This window comes from Pygoscelis adeliae, unplaced genomic scaffold (assembly GCF_000699105.1).
Source record: "Pygoscelis adeliae isolate BGI_AS28 unplaced genomic scaffold, ASM69910v1 Scaffold10, whole genome shotgun sequence".
In the NCBI taxonomy this organism is placed as follows: Eukaryota; Metazoa; Chordata; class Aves; order Sphenisciformes; family Spheniscidae; genus Pygoscelis; species Pygoscelis adeliae.
In genome coordinates, this window is record NW_008824053.1 from 6813783 (window position 1) to 6839015 (window position 25233).

Here is a 25233-nt window from a genome sequence, read left to right on the forward strand (position 1 = left end):
CCTTCTGCCCTGCAGCCCCCGCGCCTTCTCGTTTCTCCTCGGTGTGTTTGGAGAGGAGTAGCCTTCGCCGCGATGGGCGTTACCGCGCCGGGGTGAGGGGGCAGCCCCCTTTTCGCCTGGCCGGGACGGGGGGTGAGTTCTGTCCGAGGTAGCAGCGCCTGCTTCTGCGTGTCCCTTGGGGTCTGCACGCCGGGGACGCGTGGCGAAGTTTTCTCTCTGGCATCGCGGCTGGATGAAACGACTGCCGCGCGGTGGGCGCCGCGGGGACGCGGGAAAAAGAGGAAAGAAAGGGATCCTTCTTCAGAGCTTTTCCCCGTTCTTACAATACTTTGTGCTGCCAGTACGCGGAGCCCCCTCCCTGCTTCTGCGTGTCCCTTGGGGTCTGCACGCCGGGGACGCGTGGCGAAGTTTTCTCTCTGGCATCGCGGCTGGATGAAACGACTGCCGCGCGGTGGGCGCCGCGGGGACGCGGGAAAAAGAGGAAAGAAAGGGATCCTTCTTCAGAGCTTTTCCCCGTTCTTACAATACTTTGTGCTGCCAGTACGCGGAGCCCCCTCCTCATCGGGGGGTGGTACTGCTGCGCCTGTCCTCCGCGCCTCCGCTGTCAGCGGGCGCGTGGCGGGGAGAGGAGGGACAGTGCTTCGAGGCTTACATGGTTCCTCTGGTGGTTGGAAGTGGTGGGTTTGTGCCGCTCTTGAAAACTTTACTGGTGGGGGGGAGGGTTATTTCCCTTCCCCGTTTGTCCGAGTTAAAAATAAACGAAAAGCGATGGTTGTTTCAGTTAATATATCAAAACTTTTTCCTAAGAACAAGAGAAACATCTGTTGTAATAGCCTAGTTAAAAAGCAGAAGATTATATTTGTAGAGGAATTTCTTTCCATGAGATAATATTTGTTAGCTGTATCCATAAAGCTTACATGTTGTGCCTGAGAGGTTCCCTGACTTTGGGGTTTGCACTGCTAACAGCCAGAAGTTTTCCTGACTGTATTGTTGTGGTTTTTCTGTTTCACTGAAAAAACGGGATGCAGTGTTCAGGTTTTAGTGTGAATCCTCGACGTTTATTTTCCGTCTGCCTAAAACTGGGAGTATTATAAGCCAGCGTGGTACGATGCGGGTTACAGGTGATGTAAATGGAGAAAAGCACTGATACAGCCAGGCCACAAAGCATAAACCGGTACAGCCTTGCTATGCTTCCAACTCTGCAGTTAGCGTGGGGGTTTTTTCTTTCTTTCAAGCATCTGCAGTGTGGTTTAGTATAGGTAAGACCCCTGTATTTGTTTGGAGATATTCCCCATAGCTTGTGTTATTTTGTCTGCCATCTTATCTAGTCCAGGGTATTTGTATTTTCTCTTTCTTCTTTCAAGGTTCAGATAACTTTTCCTGAAAATGCCGATTGATGGCATAGCGCCTGGTTGTTGAGCAGGCACCTTCCCTGGCCAGTCAGGAACAAAGATGCCGTATTATTAAGAGGTGCTTTTTACTTCTTTCAGATGTGAAACATGTAGTGAAGAGGAAGCTAAGTACAGATGTCCACGATGCATGAAATATTCGTGCAGGTATCTGTGATCCAAATTAAACTGTTTTGGGTTTTTTCCCCACTCGTGCTGAACGTGGCATGTTAATGTTTTTCTTTTTGTCATTTCAGTCTATTGTGCGTAAAGAAACATAAGCTTGCACTGAGCTGTAATGGAGTCAGGGATAAAACGGCATTTGTCTCTGTAAATGAATTTACTGACTTGAACCTTTTGAGTGGTAAGAATATTCCTTGTGCTTTCTGAAATTCATTGGTTTTACTAAGTTAGCACTACATTTTTCCTGGTTCTTTTTTTACCTTCAGATTATCGTTTCCTGGAAGATGTAGGAAGGACAGCTGATGCTGCTGCTCGACATCCTACTGTGCATAGTCCAACAACAAAAAAACTTGTAAGTTTTAAATTAGCAACTTGGTCTGTTGAAGGTTGACTACCTTTGAATTCCCACTGAGGCAGTTCCAATGCAGATTTCAGAGCTGATCTCTCTCTTACGAAGGTACGAATGACCCTGAATTTTAGAGCCAGAAATCAAAAGAAGTCTCTAGGTTTGTGTAATAATAGTATTGATGGCTACATCCCATTGTTTAGGAGAATAAATTGCTAACAGCGTACATTCTTAAAATTCATGCATGACCACTCTTGCTGTTTGATGATAGATGTGTGTTAAGAAAGCCTGAATGTTTCCTTCCACCTCCACAACTTTTTTGAATTTTTATGTACAAAATTCCCAGGTAAACAGCGGATTTATTAATTGCCTAAAAATTATTACATACTTCCCCATATACCAAATGAAGGCAACTAGAGTTCTGCAAGGAATAAGTCTACGCAACAGTGAAGTAAAAGCCAGCCTTCTAAGGGTGAGAGGGGATTTCTGTTGAAACTCCTCCAACTCCAGTAAAGCATTAATGAGATTACAGAAATGTATGACATTTCCTGAAAGTCCCATGACGATAAACTGCGAAGACCAAGATCAGGGGCGGGGGGGAGGAAAAAAACCCAGAAAAACAAAACCCACTCCAAAATACTTTGACTCATTGATGTGTCACAGAAGGGCATCAGGGCCATGTTGTTTTCCAGGCTTGTGAAGGTATCCTTAGATATAGCACTAAACTCAGCTGGAGAGAAGTCATGTTGATGACAAAGTAAATTCGGAAGAGTCCAGCTTTCTCTCAGGCTGAAGTCACGCTCTCTGTGTGTACGTATCACCGTCATGTCTTGAAAACATGCGCTGAAGATGGTGAGATGCTACATAGGTGGCAGTTTTTAGGGTGTGGTACTAGGCAGGCTTGCGGGATGATATCCTTAGTGCTACCTCCAAATTGGAATTCGTCGGAGTGGCTGAGACGGTGCTTGTGCATCCCTTCTCCTAGCGGGGTTGTAGCCCAAAAAACGGCTCCATGGGTGGTATTACACCCACAGTGGCTGTCTGTGGCTTTCATGGTATGTTAAAGAACTTTCACTGTCAACAGGTCATTGGCATGTTGTTTTTTAACCATCGAAAAACTTCACCTGAAAACGTTTCAGATAGTTTCTGGGCTTAATTCATTAACCTTTTCATTCGTTATGTTTTTTTTAAAAGTCAAAGAAAGTACTTCATTAAATGTGTCCTTTTCTACAATTTTCCCGTAATTCCTGTTAGCATTACTCTCTCATTGTTTAACCTTCAAGTTTTGAATATATTATTCAGATTTAAGAAAAAAATGTTTTTATTTTTTACTAGTTATATTGCTTGAGAAACAAAGCTCGAAGGTGTAATATCGACCTGAGAACGCTGCCCATTGGATTTACAAAAAGAAGAGAAAATTCAACAACCTTCAACTGCATGTGAGTCTTCAGTTGGTTACAGTCAGCAATATTTTGTTTTCACTGAACACATAACGATGAGAATCTGAATTCATACCGATACGCTTGCTTTTAAAATCTGTTGGGTGCACGATTTTTTCACAAAAGCTATCTAGATTTAATATTTCATGCTGCAGGTTTTCATTTTTTAGGCTCAGTTTAACAGCTTATGCAATTCATACTTTGTTTTGAACAATACCAACATTGAGTAACAGGCGGAAGAATCAGTGCTGTTGTGTTTTTCCATCTTTTAATTAACATCGAGTTTTGTTGCTGGAAAAAGAAAACACTTCTTTAAAGGTTTATGATCGAGGATTGATGTAGAATGATTGCAAAAATCCCTCTCTCTAGAAAGGCTGACTTTAAGTCTGAAGAGGTGCTTCCAATACAGTTATCTCTGTTGCATGCCGTGCTAGGAGGTGCTATGCTGGAGGATGTGGATGCTCAATACGGCACAGACAGACAGATATGAATTCGGGAAAAAGGCTAAGACGACTTTAAATGTTCTTCCCTTTATCCACTCTGTGGGTTTTCTCTGATATCCAGAGTTTGTATTTTAAAGTATTTCCACAGTAAAAATAAAAAATAAAAAAAAAAATCACAAAATACTTCATTATGGCAGGAAACCCGTCTAGAGTTCAGCTCGATGATCTGCTGGGAGCAAATATAAATGCCTTCTGAGCTTCTCACAGTAGTCAGCTGTGCCAGCTACCCCTGATGGCTCCTCTGCTTGTTTTCTTCATGGTCTTAGTTTTGGTGGCAAGTTCTGCTTTCAGGATGCGTTTTTCCCTCTTCTCGGAGATGTACAAACGCTGATGTGAAGCACGCTGTCTGGCAGAGCGAGGTGCCGGTGGCCGAGGACTGACTAGCCACCAGGTGTCTCTCTCTGACAAAGTAATAACCAACCTGAGAAACTGCTCAACAGACTTGCCTGTGTCATTTCTTCTGTTCTGGGGCAAAAGCACAGTTTTTTGGTTTTTGCAGGTAAATTAATTTTTAGCAGAACATAAGGCATAAAATAGATGTAGAAGTGTAACCTTTTAAAGTTACGTATTTTACCAGTTCTGCTAGAGAAAACCCAGGGTGGATCAATGGAAAGAAAGGAAATCTGGGGCATTTGCTCCTCTGCCCCAAATTTATACATCACTGAGGCTCTCCCCTCAGAACAGACCAGGGGATAGCCCCAAGCCTTGCAGATGTTAGTCATGTGAGCAGAGGCTGTCTGCCTCTGCACTGACTTTCTTTTCCTTGGCCACATGCTCTACCTTTTACAGGTATCTTGTGCTAGTCTTGTGCTGTTGAAGTATCTCAGGCTTAAACCCGAGTTTAACTTTCCTGGGGAATTTCCTCAGTGTTGTGGATATAAAACAACATCAACACCCTTAGGGGTGTGGGGTAAGGAGTAGTCTTTAAGAGCTGGAGCAAGTGCAGAAAGCCCAGGGATGCTGGGATCAGCAGCTAAGAGAAGGACAGAAGAACAGGAAAGGCACAGATACGGGAGGTTTGGCACTATTGGGAAGATCCTGGGCGTGGTGCAATGCTGCACTGACAGAAATTTGCCTTCACATACCATGTTTTTCAGTTCTTTTTCTCTAGAAAGCCTTCTTGGGTACATACTGAAGTGTAGCTTGCGTTGGGAACAAATTAAGCTTTGAGCAGGTTACGCTTCCACGTGTGTCATGCTTTATGTTGTTTAACAGAAGCAGATTTAAAAACTAAGAGGATGGGGCAAGGAAGGTGACTTATTGGCAAATAGGCATGGAAGTATTTCACAAGCTGTCTGGGAGAACACCTTACTGGTTTTTGTCAATCGTGAAGTCCTGGGGTGTGTTTTTTGTTGTTGTTTTGGGATGCTAGCCTTTCTGGGACTTCCACATCCCATCAGAAAGAACATGATAATGTTCTCCGCTCTTAAGAGGCTAGGAAGGAACTGTCTCTTTCCTGTAAATGCTGTCCAGGGGCATGGAATATGCTCAGTGAGTACTACACAACGGACATGTTTCCTCTGTCTTGCTGCTACTGTTACTCACGCAGCAATGGGCTGTTTGAATTCAGTGAGGCAGATTAAACATTAACCTTTGTTTTTCTTTTTTCTTTTTTTAATTGGCATGTTTTGCTTACTCTCTTTACATGTATTCCTGAGGAACCAAACCTCAGGTTTGATCGAACCAGTGAGTATCAGCCATTTAACACCTATCCCATGTGACTCCATGACACCCATGACGTTTTGTTGAAGATTACATTCAAATGGGGTAAAGCTGTGCAAATAGTTGCTTTATATTAGCTTTACACCTGACAGGGGTCAGAGTCTGGCGTGTCTACTCTTCTGTAGATCTGAACCCCTTCTCATGCTGTTTGTCAGTTGAGATTTGTAGGGGGGTTGCTCCAGAGGGTGGAGGTTGGAAGCTGCACTACGTATGTGCTTGGAAAGCTGAGGACAGTCATCTTCGGTGTCCTCTTCACATTCTCCATGTGAGCCAAGCTGTTAGGCTGTACAAGGCAGGAATTAGAGTAATCCAAAACTAGGAAGTATGAGATGTATTCTTGTGTCATCCCCTGCCCCTGCCAGCTCCAGAGGACAGATCAGTGGTTGTTTGGATGTGTTAACCAGACTCTTCATTTCCTGGTTTCCATTAGTTTGTTTGCTAAATTCGATGTTGTGAAAGCATACGTGCCAATGCTGGGCAACACATGGATTAGGCTAACTGGTAATATTGAATATCTAGATAATGGAGGGTCATTAGAAAGTAGAGTCTGAGTCCAGTTTGTGAACTCACGGGACGTCTGACTTAGAGATGGTTTAGGATGCCTTATTCACAAATTATTTTTAATGTGCTGCATCACCCTACCTTTCCTGTGGTGCCCTTATTTTCCAATAGAAGTGATAGTTCCCCTTCTGGACACATGCTGCCGTGGAGTTGGGGAGGCCTGCTGGGATAGAGAGCCTTTGGGAAAGGGGTGGAGATTGTGACCAGGTTGGGACGAGGGCTGGGGCAGCAACTGGGGAGCTCCAGCCAGCAGGGCAAACGGGAAGAGGGGAGGGAGCTTGCGGCTCCGTGGCTCCTGGTTCCCTGGTGGGAGATGATGAAAGCCGTGAGAAGCTGAAATGGGGCAGTGCAGCTCCCTCAGCTCTGCAGTCTGTGCTGCCTTGCTCCAACCCTCCCTGCTGCTTACGCTGTCATAGGCATCTCCACCCAGCTTCCTCCCTGCTCCGTTCACGGCACCTCCCAGACAAAATCCTTCTTACCTCTCCTCCCTGCCAAGAGGGGCCAGGGGGCTACGAGTCTCCTTCCCTGGTGGAAGGCATGCCTGCAGCTTGGGAGCATTTGATCAGATGATACATGTGGGAGAAGAAGGAATCTTTTTCATTATCTCTCTTCTTGGATTTAATTCCGAGGACAAAATACAGTGTGGAGATTTGGGATTAGCATCAGTTAAGAGATCATTAGTGTTACAGAAGCTACTTTGAGGTATACCTGAAAGCCCTAAAATGTCAACTCTAATCCTTAGCTGGGTAGGGATAATTAAAATTAGTTGTTTGAAGTGTTGCTGATCTTGAGAATTTACCAAGGAGTTATCTGAGCTGAGTTTTGGGCTAATGTTACACTGTTGGAGCTGTTAAACTTGAATTTAGTTGTTTCTTAGAACATAGTTTTGCTTGCTTTCTAGGACCCACCGAAGTAAGTTCCCAGGTGAAGGAATGCTACTCTGGAGTGATCAGAGAGCAGGGTGTTCATGCATTTCAGTAAATCAGTAGCTTTTCAGAACATCCCCATGTGAAGATGAGTACTGACTGAGTTCTGTACCTGAGATTTGTTTTTTTCTTTTTTTTAGCAACTGAAATGTTTTATTCTCATAGTGAATCTGATGGTAATTTTGTTTATTTGCAGAAGTTAAAGAGGACAGTAGTTTTATTCTTTAAAGGTTATTACAGTTTGGGTTACTCAGCCTTGACAGTGTCCCTTTGATTTACACAGAACTCTCAGTTCAAGCCCGGCCTGTTTGATTATTGCAACACATATGGTTAGTAACATCTCCTGCTGTTGGGAGGCCCCTTGATAGAAGGCCATATGTGTTCCAAAGAAGTGCACTTCAGTCTCTTCATTGATTGTCTTGCTGTTTACTGTAACTAGGAAACATGTGAACATTCAGTAGAAATATTTCAGTTTTACTGTTTATACATCAAATCCAAGAATTAGCTTGACCAGGTTTCAAGAAAATGGAGACATCCTCTTTTGTGTGCTGCTGTTAGAAGTGCAACAGAGTCAATCTGGTGCTAGGAACACAGCGTTTGGGGGGGCAGGGGGGATGAAATCATCACACTTCTCCATGTTCTCTTATTTTAAATGTTGGGGTTTTTAATCCACGAGATAATCTAGTCACTTACTTTGGCTGAAACTTCATTGCTTAAGAAAGTTGAGAAAGGCATTATTATCCAAAGTTGTAGATACTGAACGCCCAGTATTTCAATTAGACTTCAGTGCATTAGGTGAGGGTACTGGGTATTGTCAAATTAGAGGATAACTGGTCCTTCATTAAACTTCTTTATGTCCTTTTCATCTCTTTTATCAATTCAAAATAACAGACAGGAAATACTACAGTATTTGCACTTTGATGTAAGATGTCCTGTATACAATTTTTAAAACATTTTAAGAATATTAGTTGCTAAACAGAAACAAAGTCATCAGTGAATCGCTATCTTTGACAGGCTGGCAGTGAAGTGCTTCTGCAGAGCCAGAACTGCAACTGGTATCTTAAGATGTGATGAATTTGGAATTTTTTTGTCCATATATTTTATTTTACATATAAATACACACGTTTAAAAAGGTTTTATGTACATAAAACCTTCTACTGCAATCTAGGCAAAGTTGACTGTTCAGAGGAAACCTAGGTAAGAAAGTTAAGCTCTATGAGATATTTAATAAATGTTTTAAGAAATATGTAAACATTGGACCCTTCTAAAAATATGCCAAGGCCCTTCGCTGGTATGTCCAAGTCCCAGAATCCTTTGTAGATCTGTCCTTTAATTCCCAGCAGCTGTGCTGCCTACACCCACAGTACTTGGAGCGTCTTCCTAGGTGCTGCATTAACTATAAAAGATGGTGAGAATTTTTGCAGTTGTCCTGAGAGCTAGCTGAAGGTAACAGCCACTTTGTATGTACTGCTGCTGTCTTTGTAACATCAGAAATAAAAATCTTTCAGTTGTTGCTGTGAAAGATTTAAAAACCTTTTACATGTAGTTCTGTGAAAACTACAGTTGATTATAGAAAATAATTTTTTTGAAGTTTTAGGAGAAATGAAAGGGAGACAGTTACTTTGCTGTAGAAGAACAGCAATTGCAAAACAGCCTGTGCGCTTCTGAACATAATTTACAGCTACATCTCATGCAGAGGAAGCGGTGCTTGGCTCCGCTTTTTCCCTCTGATCAGTTTCCATGCTTCTGAAGTAGCCAAAAGAGGATGTGAAGCTAGGCAATGCAGGGATGGGCTATGATGCTGCTTTTACTGACATCGAGGATGTGCTTGTGCCTCATCCAGATCTCTGCCGTTCGGTAGTTTTATAGTCAGTGCCTTGGTATTCAAGAAAACCGTGGAGTGGCGTTCCATGGCAGCTGAGCGGCATGGAACACTTCGTGCAGTGAGCTGTTACTCAACTGCAGATGACTTACTCAATTAAGCATTTTCATTTAGAAAATGAACATAGTACATGTCAGTTGTATTTGAAGGAAATACTACCCCAGTGAGCCATAATGGAAAATGAAGTCAGTGAGATCTGGAGCCAGGATATCTAATTTTAATCAGAACTTGTTGTGAAGCAGCTTTGATAGCATCTACGGTTGACATCAAGTTCTCTAACTGGGCAGAGATCGGCGATGGTGAGGGATGCTTCACTTAATAACAGGCACCCAGCAGGTTGTTTTTCAAGACTTCATTGTACAGCAAAGAGTATGAGGTTATTCCAATTCTAAGCTGCTTTTTTCCTTGCCTCCTTCTACCCAGTTCTTAATCTACCTTACTTCCTTCTGCTTGCCATTTGCTTTCAGGCAAGAGTACTTGGAAGAGAGATGAAGTAATTAGCTTCAGTTTCAGTGTTAGCACGTTGAAAAAAAATCAACATTTCTTTTTTTCCAAAGTGAAACTTTTTGACAAGGAATGTTCCTTTTAGCTTCCGTGTTCAGGCTCCCCGATTCATAGCTTTTCTGTGCACTATTCCATAGAGCAGATTGTGCATGGAAGGGGGAGGGAGGACGAAAGTCTGAAAAGATCCCTCTTAAGCTGATTATACAGCTGCAGTGATGAGCTGAGTCTGCCTCAGTGAGCCCACAGGGAACTGGTCTTGCATGTGAAATCAGAATGTGCTGTGTGACGACCGTTTCTGCAGACACGTAAAGAGTATTCCTAACAACAGGTAGCAGATAGCTAGAAGTACGTCTGGAACATTTCTTTTTCAAGTGCCTGTGTTAGAGACAGCCCTCTAGGCCACATACATGTTTCTGTGAGCTCTGTCATGGTTTGTCTGTTTCCTCTTGGGAGAGGGAGATCTGCAGTACTCACATTGCTTTGGCTGTCTTGATTTAAAAATTTGACAGAAAGAAAGTCTGTTATCACAGGAAGGGTTGGTCACTTAGAGTAGATAAACATGGCCTGTTTGAAATAATTTGTGGAAGATGATGAGTTAAATGAAAAAATGCTAGAAAGCCTCATTTTAGTTGATAACATACAACAAAAAACGCATCTGAACAGTCCTTGTAAGTATTTTAATAAATGTGCCCATCGTTAATGTTGGGCATTAATTCCAGCAGGAGCAGGGAAGTGATCGTGCCCCTGTACTCGGCACTGGTGAGGCCGCACCTCGAATACTGTGTTCAGTTTTGGGCCCCTCACTACAAGAAGGATGTTGAGATGTTGGAACGTGTCCAGAGAAGGGCAACGAGGCTGGTGAGGGGTCTGGAGAACAAGTCTGATGAGGAGCAGCTGAGGGAGCTGGGGTTGTTTAGCCTGGAGAAAAGGAGGCTGAGGGGAGACCTCATCGCTCTCTACAACTACCTGAAAGGAGGCTGTAGCGAGGTGGGTGTTGGTCTCTTCTCCCAAGTAACTGGCGAAAGGACGAGAGGAAATGGCCTCAAGTTGCACCAGGGGAGGTTTAGATTGGACATGAGGAAAAATGTCTTTACTGAAAGAGTGGTTAAACATTGGAAGAGGCTGCCCAGGGAAGTGGTTGAGTCACCATCCCTGGAAGTATTTAAAAAACGGGTAGATGAGGCGCTTAGGGACATGGTTTAGTGGGTATGGTGTTGTTGGGTTGATGGTTGGACTCGATGATCTTGGAGGTCTCTTCCAACCTTAATGATTCTATGATTCCTGCAGCTAATGATTGTGACCCTATTTCTATGTCTAAAGATTACCAACTTTTACTAAAGTCTCCTTGAGAAGGTGCTTTGAATTAATACCTTGCCATGTTAAATGCCAGATACTAACATGTCTGAGAGAGGAATCACCAGCTTGTTAATCGCAAGTCAATTGAACTGCTTCCATAACCCTGTCGATACTCCAGTTTGTTCTGTGCATACGGTAGCGTAGATGCATCCCTCAGCTGTCAAGATGAAGAACTGCAAAACCTTGTTTCACTCATCTTGCAAAAAACTTCAAAAATTCCACTCACTGATTTTGAGTTATTTCAAAACCTTTTTCAGTTTGGTAATTTAAGACAGTATCATACCAATATGCAAAATGGCATAGAAGTCATGAGGCAAGCTACTATGTCAGCTGCTAACACTTCTGATTTTACTTGTACTACAGGCAGTATAGTTCAGCTGTAAAGCTCAGTTTTCTCCTAGGAATAACTAGATAAGGGAATGATTATTTATTTGATAAGAGCACTTTTTATAAAGTGCTTGCATTTAAAAATTGGTATCCTAGTTAATTGAACTTAGCAGCTAATTTGTTTACTGTTTTGCTGCTGGATGCACGTATACTTGTTTCTGCAGCCAGCTAGAACGTGCTGGATAATGTTTCATCTGCCTGATAAACAAGTTAACATGTTGGAACAACACTGTGTTTACTTTTAATTGTAGTACCAGAATCTTTGCATAACTGATGGTGATTATCCTGGATATAATGATTCATAGGTCTTAAGTAGTGTTTAAAAAAAAAAAAAAAAAAAAAAAAAGGGTGGGAGTACCATTAGATGTTCCTGTGCTTCACACAGACATCTGGCCTCTGATTTCTAAATGGTAGTAGTTCCCTCTTTCCTCTTCCAAATCTTTACTGTTTGTCATGAGTGTAAAATTCTGAACCAGAGCAAAGGGCCATCCACCTACCTTTTAGACTGTGCTTTTTCTCAGGAGATTTCTTTTAGAAAAATATTGTTACATTCACCGTAACAAATGGGAGAATTTGGAGCAATGAGAGGAAAAATGCTTTGTCTTAAGTCAGTATCGACTTCAGCAGCATTTCTGCAGATGAGTAAAAAGGCAAAAGGAGATTTCCTAATCTAGCGAAGTATCCTGTAGGTAATACTGCCTTTCTTAAGATGATACTGCACTGGAACCATGCTTCAGTAGCTTCTATTCTCAGGTATTAATTATGCTAGCTGGAAAGGGAAGATGGGTCTTAAAACTAACAAACTGGAGAAGGGAACATGACATCAATTTTGGTCTCTACCAAAAGCTTCCTCATCTTCCTGTAAAACACTTACTCTTTCCAACTTTTGTTATCCATGTTATGCCAAAATGCAGCTTCCCTCCCTGCCCGTGACACGTTTTCTATTTAGGCGATCACTGCTGTGAAAAGTTGAGTCCCCTATTTTATGTAGAACCTGGCCTCAGCTGGGACCTCTGGCTATTATTGTTGCACAGGTTTGGCAACCTGTCCTGGGTGATACGCAAAAAGCATTTTCCTTTTCTGAAATTAAAGGGCAGGTTTAATATCTACCCTGATTAAAATCCTTTTCTATACATATAGAAAGTCAGCTGGAAGATAACTTCCTTTTAAAATGTGAAATGCTGTTGATGAGTTAATTGGTGACATCTTACCTGTATTTGTAAGGAACAGATTTTTAACCCGTGAGGACTTGAAATTCAGGAGGATCTGGGAGCAGTGCATCTTTCAAAGCGCCTCTCAGGTTCTCTGCATGTCCCTTTTACTCTTTGAAAATGCAATTCAAAATATTGACTGTATATTTTCTTCTGCACTCATGTCATAGGCTACCGAGACTTATTATAGAAAAAACAAGTAGTAGTTACCAGCTAACGTTAAGAATATGCATTTCTTTTTCTTTTCAGGGAGAAAAAGTTCTACTGGCATTTGAAGCTCGTATTTCCTCACTGTCATGCTGAATACACTTTAAAAGGGTACAGAGCTTGAAAAACAGATTTTTATAAAGTTTAAATTAGTCTGCTGAAATTGAACTGCAAGATATTTTGATCAGTTCTTAACTATTTCTATTATACAAGGTAAACTCGAATATTATTTTTAGTCTTAATTAAAAGGACATTTAAATTGAAAAAACCCCCCCGAACTTAAAAGTTGCGTAGTCCTTTCCTCTTTGAAAGCTAGCAGGCTTTTCAAATCAGGCAAAATGTTTGATTGCTAGTCCTTTTCTCTATGTAAACAGAGCAGCTTGTATATTCGTGATAGCGATATCCTGTACACCTAATATATTCTGTTCTCATGGAGCAGACGTTCAGCAAGATTTGCCATCCCTCCTCGCCTGCACACTGGAACTGACCTTCTTACAGGATGAAATGGTTGCATTGTTTGCTTCGTAGGAAATCCCACAAGCGCGTTTTGCGAAGGCCAAAAAATAAGCTTTTGTTGACAAATCTTTCTCCTTTTTTCCTAGCCTGGGGGGGGATGAGAAGTATGCCCTCGTCGACTTCTAGGGCTGTAGGAACAGCGTGTTTCTGCTGCAGGGTTAGAAACTAGAGATACGCATCTGTTTACTCCTTGTAGATGCCAGTGAAGTCCCAGTGTTGAAATTGAGATAAATCTGTCAATTACCTATGCTGTATTGATACACACTTATGATTCTCCCGTAAACTACTCAGTTGTGCCACTGCAGCATGCAAATATACAGCTTCCTCCAAATGACTCAGATAATAGATTTTTGTTTACATGATGAACCATGCCTTATGTATTCAATTTTTATCTTTGGTGAAAGGGTGCCTGATGATAAAACGCTTGCTGATATCCTTAAGCCGTACATTGATCCAGTGGAGTCAGATCCTGTAGTTTGTCAAAGGTGTGTATTGAATAACTTTTCTGCCTAGTTCGTCTGATGCACTAATAAAAGAAGGGAACGGTTCTGAAAAAATGGCTTAAACTAGCTGCACTTTCAGCATGCAGAGCTGAGTTCCCAGTCAGCAGTACATCTTTAATTCCTGTGATGAAAACCATCCTAACGTTCACCACCTAACTGACCCTGGAGTGTAGCCACCAAATTTAAACCAGGAAAAGATAAAGAAATTGACTAGTGGCATAAAGATCAAATAAAGCAACTGTAATTCTAAAAAATGTAACCATAATTAACCTCAGTGAGGGTGACGGTGAACCTTTCCTTTGGAGTAATTAGAAAAAACGTACTGGTAATTATAGCCCTCACTTATTGAAATACTTAGTATGTGGCAAATTATTGTCTGTATGAAGAAATACATACTTTTGGCTGTTGACATGCAAAAGAGATCCATCTTTTACGGATGATAGGAATAAAAGTCATTGTACATCATTGTTTCTTCATCTCTGTCGCATATTCTTCTTTTTTCAGATTAAAAATCTATACGGTTTCTCCTCAGTCAGACGTACAAATTTTAATGAAAATAGAAAACAGGAAACAAAACTCTATCAGGTAAGGTGGTTCTTCAGTTTGTGTGCTTATTACTTAAAAATAACAAATAATATGTTTCGTAGTCTTTAATATTACAAATGGAGATTACATAATCTCATGGATTAAACTTCAGTGAGTCATTACCAGCCATCTTAAAAATTATTCAGCAAAAATGTTATTTCTTTGTCTTTTAATATGTCAACACTGAAATTTCTGTGCAATTACTGAGTAGTAAATTTAGCTGACTCATACTTGGACAATTTAAGAAGCTAGGGCACTCACAGCTAAATTGGTGGAATAGTGAGTGTGCCTGTACCTGAGCTGCTTCAGCAGCGGTCCATGCAAATGTAACAATGTCTGCAGTAAAGGCGGGTTTGTGTTATAATGCTAAATTACTGTATTGACCAGCAGAAATGTAGACATCCATTCCCTTCTGCAAGTTCCTCTGTGGATATGTTAACCTAACCAAGAGGGTTGAAGTGATAATTGAGGAGAGCTGTTTTTTTAAATCACTGCAGCAAAAATTATGTGCTTATCAGCATCCAGTCGCTGCATTTGAAATAACACATTTTTCTCAAAGTTACTAGCTCATCACTCTTCATGTTACCATATTTCTGGGTGTGGGCTTTTAAGTCTCCAGAATTCAGACTTGTGCAGAATTGTTTTCTTTGTTTCCAGAACAGACAATAATCTTGAACTTCAAAATTAAACTTTAAAGAAATAATTTTTGTTGGTATAAATACCATTTTGAACACTCCACCCTGTTGTCATTGTTACTGAAAAGTAACAATGTACCAGCTCAATATCATAGCTTATTGTGGTTGACCAGTGATTCCTAGTTAGGATTCTTAAAGTACGTTCTTTTCTTCAGATGTAACAAATGTAAATAATATGCTTCCCTGAAGCATGGTGTATTATTTCTAAGGGGAAAAAAAGATATATTAAAAACATTTTAGTTATAACTGAGCTTCCTGTTTGTGCTGTATTTTTTCCCAGTAAGTACTATTCAAAAATGTGTAACGTACTTTGAAATTCAAGCCCCAAACTCCTTTGTGGTTTTGATATTTTTTTTTTCCCCTCTTTGCAATTGTTATTTGAAATGCAGTTGTAACATTTGCCATCAGAGTTGTCAGCTAGAAACCTGTTGGTTTTAAGTGAGATGTCTGGACTGATTTCCATTTAATTCAAGAATAGCCAAATTGTGGGTGTTCAGGGGGAAAATTTAGAAATGCTGATACTGTGAGCTACCCTGGAAAGCTCACTGCAGAAGCACCTGGGCAAATGAAGTTTGCTCAGTTCTCTGTCTTTCTACTGTATTTCCCGGTGCTCCATGAAGGGCTGTTCAGCACAGGCACTTTAGCCATACAGGTTCTATGTCCTGTTGCACCCATGTAAAGAAGCCCTTACAGAGCTCAGCGCCGGGAAATGAGATCAGAAACAACTTCCCGTTTTTAAAATATTTTTAACAGCCTCTTCTGCTCATCTGTTAATAGTGGTACTCAGGACAGATTCCCAGCACATGAACAACCTCTGTCCCTTTCTCAAGTAATTAACTCCAGTTAATGCAGAAAAAACTGAAAATGCATTCAGTGTGTTACTGCTGTACATCTTCTTGCAGTACGTGATTGGAAAGGCAGTATTCAAGCAATGATATTGAATATTCATTTGTATTTTTAAAATACAGTAATTTATACACAGGTGGGTTTTTCTTTTTTTATTTTTTTTTTTTAGAAAGGAAGAAAAAGGTGCTTTTGTAAGAGCAGGTAAAGTTCACCTTTAATCTTTCGAAGTAGGGTATGTAAGTTGCATAGAAGGCTTGGGAAAGAAACCAATTTAGTATCAAAGTGGACCGTCTCTTGTGCTCATCAATTTCTTGTTACTTAACTATTTTCCTCTTCTGAAATCTGTATATTGCTTCCTTGGCTCACAGATTTGTTGAGAGGGAATTCTTTTTCATGAAGCTTTTTAGAAGAATCTCAGGAGTTCTGCTACACTTAAGGATATTTAAGTTTGAGCCTCATCTGTATTCCCAGAATCAACTACGTTGGTTGATATTAAAGTCACAGTAATTAGTATTTACCACACTTAGTGAATGTGAAGTTTAAAAAAACATGTAGAAAGTTAAAATAGAAAAGTTTTTTGACTCGAGGAATGCAACTCCTCACACGTGAATCTTTTCATATAAGGTGGTGGAGCAGGCCCAGCTGTGGCAGTGCAGACAGGTCAAGGAAGCAGCATATTGAAAGAAAATTCCACTTCTGAAAAGAAAGAACAAAGTTTGTTTGAAATGATGGGACTGCTGTGTCAGCAGAAAAGCATCTTCTGTCGACATAAGCTGTGTCTCTGCCAGCAGGCGCTCTCAGCGTGGTTATGCCAGTGTAGTTGTTGTGACAAAGGCTCTAAGAGGGAATTTAAATTTTTACTGTCGTTGCATTACAGTTAAGTAAGAGAGAATTTACTTTGATTTCTTCTCCTTTTGCCACCCCCTCCCCCACCCGGTCGCCATCTCTGTCCCCCCCAGTTAAAATAATTTGAGGTTTATGGCTCTCATTCTGTAAATCAATACCTGGAACTGCAGTGGAAGTACTTGTGATTGTACGGGACCGGCTTGCCGCTTAGTGGTGTTCAGCGTGGAACAAAAGCTGAGTGCAGCCAGAGCTCTCTCACGTTTCTTTATCCACGTTTCTTTAACAGTGGGGAGCTGTAGCCTTGAGTGCCACTGTCAGCTCAGAGTAATTTCTCATCCTATGCCACCTCATTCTGCATGATTTTAGGCTGTATGTTCCTGGATGGCAAAATCCTCTGCTGTCACTCCGTGGGCAGACTGGAGGAGTAGGTTTGGTGTAGTCTACTAATACATGGAAGTCTACGTGAATGTTGTGTTATCCAAAACTTCCCCTGTGCCCACCAGAAAAGCTCCTTCTGCACAAGCACTAGATAATAGAAGGGCTGTAAATATATGTTGTTGAATCAGATGATGTTTTTAGGCATAACAGAAAAAATACTTTTGAAAAAAATACTTCTTATAGTTACAGTTACATATAATAAAAAACAATTATGATAAGTATGTTACAGAAGGATTTTAGTATTTCCTGCAATTGTTTATGAAACAGGAGTTTGTGGTTTAGTTTTGGCTGTTTTCTGTGTTTCACAGTAAATGGCCCTTTTAGTTTGAAGGTCCTTTGCAGAATGCTTTAAATTTTTTGACTTTTCTTTTTTTCTTTCTCCAGAAATATAAATTAGCCATGTAGTACAGATTTCTGCTTCCTCACAGGAGTTCTGGGGAACTTCAGAAAGCAACTGGATAAATCCACTGGTGTGCAGATATCATGGATAGCTGCCAAACAACACGGTGCTTGCTTTCTTCTTGCTAGATGCCTTTTATCATCAGTGGTGACAGTTCTTAGATAACTTTGTGATAAGCTCTTATTTCTGTCTTCCCTAAAACCAGCTTGTAAGAATTGCTTTCAGCATGAATTGGTAGCACTTCACAATTACTTGGAGTAACCTAAAGCATAATCTCTCCTCATGTCCTCTCCTCCCTACCTGTCACCTAACTCTCTGTAACTGTTATACCACTTGATAGTCTTCTCATTGACTTGCACTTACTTTATAAGGAACCTTATGAAGGAGGGTTTGAAAGGAGTGTTACACAACTCTCTTCTTCCTTTAAAACCTTGGTTTGGAAAAAATCTGCGTTGGAATGGGTTATAATAGTTCTCTGTTTGGTGGTGCTTGCCTCTATCACCTGTTATGCAATATTTAGTTGGTGGTTGGTGTCCATTCTCTCCTTGGCTGTAACTGTTCCAAGAAAGGTTTAACTGCTGCCTCTTGGATGATTTTCACAGTCTACATTCTTTTATAAAGTAGTCTTTTCTTTCTTCAGGATAAATTAGTGTCCTCACTGTCTTCAGTCCTTTATTTGGGATGCCTTCAAAGTGACTTCATATGGTAAGAGTATTGCTTTTTCCACTAAGGAAAGGAAAGATGCAACTGCCAAATTATACAATCTGGTTTGGGAAATACACCTTCTTATTTTCCTGAGAATTGCCTTATTAGGCTTTGTGTAACAAAAAAAAAAACCAAACCAACTCCCCAAAAAAAGAATTCCTAAATTCAACAGACCCTTGATATTTGTTATAAGTAAGTTAATGGTCAGAGTTGTTGCTTTTTTCGTAACTACAGATATTTAATGGATAACTTATTTACTCATCCTTATTGTGTAAGATGATCCTATTTCTAGAAGAGAAATAACTGCAACAGACTTGGTTTACAGTAGATATTTTAATCTAAAAATCTGGTTGGCCTTAAAAGCTTTGCAAAGCCCACTGCTTTCAATGGACCATATCCTTCAAGGAGCTGGAGTACAGAGCAATAACAGACTGTATCCTGTAGCTTTCCTGTTGTAAAACTGCCACACCGTACAGGGATGTATATAGAATCAGTTGTAGCATTGGTTTTTATATCAAAAGCATTTTTGTACCAGCTCCAACATCAAAGGGCTTCTTACTCTCTGTGGTGACATTGGCTGGTGCACATGAGAATACTGGCATGTTTGCCACTTAATTCGTGTGGACCACAGGGAAGAAAATCTGCTAAACAAGTATCAGAGGTTCTTCTCTACTAAAGGCCATTGCTTTGTGGCGGTGAACGCTTATTTTGCTTTAACTGATCCAATGCAGTTGCTTCCCAGAAGGCTGGATGATGTTAGTAATTTTGGAGCACTTCCCTGTCTCAAGATCAGCTGGCAGAAATGAGAGTTATTTCCTTGGATGACTGTGTTCTGTGCTCAAAGAGAATTTTCTTTTGTAGTCTATTGTTTTTAAATAACTGAGGGTTAGATCACATTAGTAGGTCGCAGTAGTCACAGTAATAGATTTAGGAAGATGAAGTAAGTTTTTTGCTTTAGTATGTGCAAATATGCCAACAGACTTTTAGAAAACCGTCTTGGAATTCAAAGAATAATATAAATGTAATGGAATCAAATCTTTTTAAATGTTGTATTCGTATTGGATTATTTATTTTCCTGTCATTAAAAATGTCTATTAGATACCTGTTTTGTCAGTGATTTTTAAGATTATCAAAAACTGTTATATTTAAATACGTTGCAGATAGCCTCAAATATTGATAGTGTTAATTTTTTCCTTAATTTTTCATACCATCTTCCTAGGGCACTTCATTCTGTATTATAATTTGTGAATAACTTCATGTAAAACCAACAGAGCTTATAGTCTTTGCTTTCTCCTTTTCATACATAACTCAGTTGCTTTAAAAAACTTACTGCTATTTGTATTTGCCATACAAAATCCTGTATTACTGCTATCAGTTCTTTTTATCATATTATGACCTCATTTCAAAAATACTACTTCATCTAGCAAAACAAATATACTAGAATTGGCACATTTCAATCATTATTTCCTCCTCTGCATTTTCTGCAAATGTTGAAAAGCGTGGGGTGGTTTATTTAAGACTCTCTAGCCTTCCTTAGGAAGCAATTTCTCTTCACATTTGTGTAGTACGTGGTATACATGAGACAGGAATTAAGGATACAAATCCCTGGCTGAACTGCTGGCGTTGGCATGAGTTGGAATAGACCCCAAGCTGGCTTTAACCTGTGCCAGCAGAAGATTGACAGTAGAATTCATTACTCCTCTCTAGCTCGCAGCAGCTGGCACAAAAGCAGCTCTGCCAGCTTTACAAAAGCAGGGAGCTAGCTTACAATAGTCATTCTTCGCTGCACAACTGCAGTCAGGCTCTGGCGACTTCGTACTGTTCGAGGGGAAATAGAATTTGGTCTGTAGTCCGTTTCTTAAACACAGCGCTCCTGTGTATTAATACTTGCTGCTGTTTTTTCCCAGAGTGTTGGGTTTTGTTTTGTGGGGTTTTTTTATGAAAACTTCAGCTTTTCTTATGTTAGGTTTTCTTGTAGGTCATTTCGGGCTTTCTACTTCCGTTACTGCAGCCATTTCAGTGTCATTTTTCACTTGCTCCTTCTTTAACTGAGCATTAGTCTCTCTGCTCACAAAAGTGATGCAGAGCAACAGATGCCAGGATATGCAGCTTTTACTGTAAAAAATAGTCACTTTTCCTTCCTATCTACTTACATTTTTCATTGAAATCCTGTATTACGCAAGCAGAAAACTAGTCATTGCTGAGTATGAGAAGTATGTATGGTCTGAATCTGTAGCATGCATAGCTAAATGTTTATGATGTCTAACTACAATTACTTGACCTTTGAGAAGATTTTTGGGATGATATCAAAAAACCCAGAGTTTGTCCATCTTACTATCTTGAGCAATCATTCATTTTTTTTCTTGAAAGGGATTCCTTTATGAACCAGTAGGCGCCTGTTTTTTAAAGTAACAATCCAGCGTTTTGTAACCCATGCTGAATTCTTTTTGATGAACTGTTTTATAATTAATGGTATTGCATTAGGGTTTCTGGAGCGTCCCAGCTAGAGAGTCACCGACTGAGACGCCTATTGCACAAAGATTTATTTGAAATTATAGCCTCCGCTCCAAAATTCTGCAGTCTGTGTTGGAGCAAGTTAGATCCAGGCCACTTACGGAGGAGGAATATGTGAGTAAGTAAAGAGGTGGAGGATAACAATAAAAGTGTTAGCGTTGGCTTCAGCCAGTGGTTTGTCCTGGCTAGTCATCTAGCGGTGTTCTGTAAGCACCACAGGCAGACCTGAAGACCTTCAGACCCTTCATGCTTGCAAAGCAGGTAGGCAGACACCAAATTCTAAAACATAAAGAAAACTGTATGCAGTCGCCTCTCCTCTGCATCATAACAGGGCTCGAAGCATGGGAGCAGCATACCCAGCATATGCACAGGCAGATTTTCTCTCCTCTCTCTGAGGAAGTGTGCATCTAGGAAAGGCTGTTTCAAGAACTAATCTTGCAGTTTGCTCCAGCCCGCCATCTCTCCTAGGGAGCAGAGAGGAACTTGCCTGACTGTATGTACTATGTAACATATGCATAGTATGGAACGCACCTTCATGGAAGTCCATGTACTGTGTAGCATGCACATACAAGGCAGACTTGAAGGCAAGAAGACCGGCCATGAAGTCTAAGAAAAGACTGCGGTTGGAACAACCCTGTCGAATAATCTGTTGCCCCATGGCTGCAGGAAGGAGCTGGTAAAAATGGGCTGTGGAGCAGAAACAATGTTCAAACCATTTGTCCTATTCCGGTCCAGCATAAGTGTTGTGAGATGTATCAAGGGGTTTAATTCTACTGTATTTGTCTGGGTTGCTGTTAAAATATTTTTCTGAAGGAAAAAGAGGTTTTGCTGCTAGTTTCTTGGAAGAAAAGACACAGTGAGATGCTGACTTAAAGTTAGCCAAGTTTCTCAATTTTGGGGACCGGGCAGCATGGGGAGGCTGGAGTAAGAGGCTTCTAGGAGAGAAGATACAAATTCGTTCACTTTTGAGGGCGGTTGAAGCGACAGGCTGAACTTGGAAGCTGCGGTGCTGTGAAACATGGCAGCGCAGCCATCAGCGTTTTCGCAAAGGCGGAGTAGAGGAGAACCTCTTCATCTTCCAGTCAGGAAGGAGAAAACTTGTTATTTCCTCTGAAGCTGCCAAAGGGGAATCCCTCTGTTTTTTCTCTTTCTTGACGGAAATGAGCCGGGGCTGATTGTTTCGACCTCGCCAAGGAAGGAATTGACCTTCCTGCTTGTTTGCCAAGAAAATAATTTGTTTATTTCATAGCTTTTCCTTTTCATTGTAAAGCATTAGTAACCCCTTAATGGAAGGTTTGTGGCATTGTGATTCCCACGCAAATAAGTATAAATTTGTGGATATGTTTCCACCGTTTAGTACAGAGTGTTAGAGGTATTCAGACTATCTCCATATGAGCTAAATTTGAAAGTTGGAATTTGCTATCTAGGGATCTGAAATTACAGAAGTATCAATTCTTCCTGTTCCTGAAGTGGAGGTTCATTAGATTAACCCAAGTGTAATAACAAAAGTTATTACAGCCAATTTACAAGGACTGATTTCTCATCACCTTTATATTTCTGTTTATTTTATCAGTGCACTGCTTAGTTACATTAATGTAAGTTGTCAAATGAGATTTGACCTATTAGTTTTCTGAACTTGACGTACTAAGGGTTTTTCATTGCATCCTTTGGTATTCTTTGGTACACCCCCCACCTCTAAAATTACTTACGTTAATGTTTCATGAGGCTGTGTAACAGAAGTACTGTAATTAAAGTAGAGTTATGACATTCGCTTTCTCTCTGTGATCATGCCAGTATTTTATTAATGGTACAAGTTACGTATTTTGACTTCCCTGCATTTTTGGGGAACCACCCACCGCTTTCACTTGTACTAAAGATGCCACTAATATCTTTTCAGCTTTTGAAACTTCAGGCATTCATCTTCAGTAGTCAACCCACTCTCTTTTTAATAATTTTTCCCTTGTGACATTTCATACTCCCTTTAGGCCTTCTGGCTATCATGAACTCATTAGGCTGTTTTTGTTTCTTCATCTCAGTCATATAGTAGCCTTACATGATTGTGGTATACCCTTTTTCGGTATGTCTGCTATATACCACTTGAATATTTGTAAACCCTGAGCTTTTGAGCAGTTTGTAAAGCTGCCTGGCTTCGCAAAGTAAGTAAATTCTTGTATGTGTAAAGAACTATTGCTCTGATGCACTTGAATTGCAGCGTCTTTACTGGTGCTGGATTTTGTTACTTCTTTTCATTATGTCTTACAAGATGGGGAAAGTATTTGCTTTCTCGAAATTCAGTATCACTTTACTTCTGTATTCTTTGAACCAAATTCTGCTGAATCCAAGAAACTGCCGTTAGCTAGTTTCACATTTTCCTTCTGTTTTGTGGTACTTTCTCCCATAACTAAAAGATGCCCAATGGTTTGTACTTGAGTTAATCTTTACATCGTTATTGTGCATCCTGAATCCTTTTACCACATCACTCTTAATGCTCAGTCCACTAAATTGTTGCAGCAGACAGATGCCTTATCTGCTTTATGGGTTTTGCCATCAATCGATATATTTTTCCATGATTTTCATTAAACAACTTTTACTGTGTTTTTCTCTTTGTGCAATTGCCTCATTCTCAAGGGGTATAAACAAGGACAGCCTTTGTGCTTCTACGGTGACATACTTGTAGTCTTATTTTGCTTATCTTTTCTTTCCGTTAAGTGTTTTGTATATTTTCTAGGGCAGAAGTGAACAAACCATTAAATCTTTCTGGACATCTACTATTGTGCCAAATAATTTAGGTGGCAATTGGTGTTCCTGCTGTCTTCACCTGGGTGTTACTTTTTTTCTTCCAGGGTGTTTTAACTCCTTGAAATATGTTTGTAAGAAGAAGTTTTTTGTGGTTTGGGGTGTGTTTTCTTCACCGTAGTTTTCAGCAGTTCTTAGATTTCTCTAGTGGAGCGCGCCTCTTACGGCCCGTAAAAGAGAGGAGACCACATATTGTTACAGCTTGTCTTAATACGGTCTTTGTTTGAGGATGATCTATGGCCAAAATATGGCAAGGAAAAGGAACAGCTTCATGGTTTTTCTTGCTATTTGGAAGTGCCTTTATGTATTTTGTGTATGTAGGTATAGTTAGGAGATGGTGATAATGTGTGAGATGCTTTCCTGGTATGCTGGCAACTTTTCTTCCTGGGCTTTTTAAGTTGGTTCCTAGCAGGACTTGTGGGCCCAAATGGTTGCTGAGAGAAGGTTTCTTGTCCTAGTTTTGCTTTTTTTCAGAAAAAGGACATCTGTGGTGGAAGTGTTACTTAAGATGGGGATCTGACTTGAAAAGGGATGGGCCAGGCATCTGGTCTGTATTGGTATAGGCTGAGCTATGAAGGTATGGAGGAGAGGTTAGTGAACATTTGTTAAGGCAAATTATGGAAGCCCTACATCGGGAGAAAAACCATACCACCAAGAGTGGAAGGAGGAGCTAGCAGGTTTTAAAATATTTGTGTAAACTGTAGTATAATTTTTTTCATATCAAAATATTAACTTGAACTTGGTTCCCACCCCCCTTCCTTAAAAGAGTGTTCAAGCAGAGTAGTCTTTCATATTGTTCAGCTGTTGATAAGAATTAGTTACAAGAGAAGTGTTATGGCAAGTCACTTCCTTTTTTTTTGTTTCTAGGGTCTCTGCTTTTTTGCTTGTTGAATTTTCTAATTCTTTTTCACACATACGGACTAACAAAATTCACCGTGTTCCAGATTTTTAGAATGTCAGAATTCTAGTGACAAGGCTAAATATAAAAATTGCACATTATTTCAATACGTTGTGTTTACTTTCTGCCATATAACTTTCCTTTCATAGCTAATTCAAGAGTGCCTTTCACTACTTCCATGTTCACCAAATCATAACCACACGAAGAGGTTATTCACCACTTAGGAATGAAAGTCCATCTGTTAGTTATTATCTTTGCTGTGCTGCAGCACTTCAGAATGAGTGCTTGGGAGAGACTTTAAATGCTGTACCCAGTCTCTGCTCTCTTCTAGGCAAATGCAGATACCTAGGAAATGCTACCCTCCTTTGTTTCCGGGGGGGGGGGGAGTTCTTCCCATAAGTTAGCAGAAGTTTGACTGTGGATTTTTAGGACTAGGCCCAAAATAGATAGCATGATTTATTGTATCTGAATTATGCCAAGTAAATACCTCGATGTTTCCACTCAGTTCTAGGAAGAAAAATCATCTTTGTTTAAAATATGTGCAAGGGTTTTAGTTGATCTCTCTCACAGGAAAATTATGAACATCATTATACAAATATGCATTTTAGTAATATTTACAATTATTTAAGTGGTTAAAACTTGTTTGTTCTCTTTTCAGTGTCTAGAAGACTAAACTAAAGAAATGACATGGTTACAATTTATCTTTAATTCCAGATTGCAGATTTTTCTTTATTATTATTAAAATCGAAGTTCCTGTAGATGACATTCAGGAAAACCTGATCAGCAGGGAATTTCCTGCTGTCTGAATTCATGGAGACAAGTTACGCCACTGCGATGATAGCCACAGGCTCCATTTGAGGGGAGCTTGTTGTGATG

The 25233-nt window shown here is 40.3% G+C and overlaps 1 protein-coding gene across 1 annotated transcript in view; it reads left to right on the plus strand.

Annotated features, from left to right (window-relative positions):
* ZNHIT6 (zinc finger, HIT-type containing 6) overlaps positions 1–25233 on the plus strand; it is a 35063-nt gene that overhangs the window by 950 nt on the left and 8880 nt on the right. Inside the window, exons 2-9 of the mRNA XM_009333888.1 lie at positions 16–132; positions 1469–1556; positions 1646–1752; positions 1838–1923; positions 3253–3356; positions 12658–12726; positions 13536–13616; positions 14139–14219. Of these exons, the coding sequence (XP_009332163.1) occupies positions 16–132; positions 1469–1556; positions 1646–1752; positions 1838–1923; positions 3253–3356; positions 12658–12726; positions 13536–13616; positions 14139–14219 (733 nt within the window). The remainder of the gene's footprint in view (positions 1–15; positions 133–1468; positions 1557–1645; positions 1753–1837; positions 1924–3252; positions 3357–12657; positions 12727–13535; positions 13617–14138; positions 14220–25233) is intronic.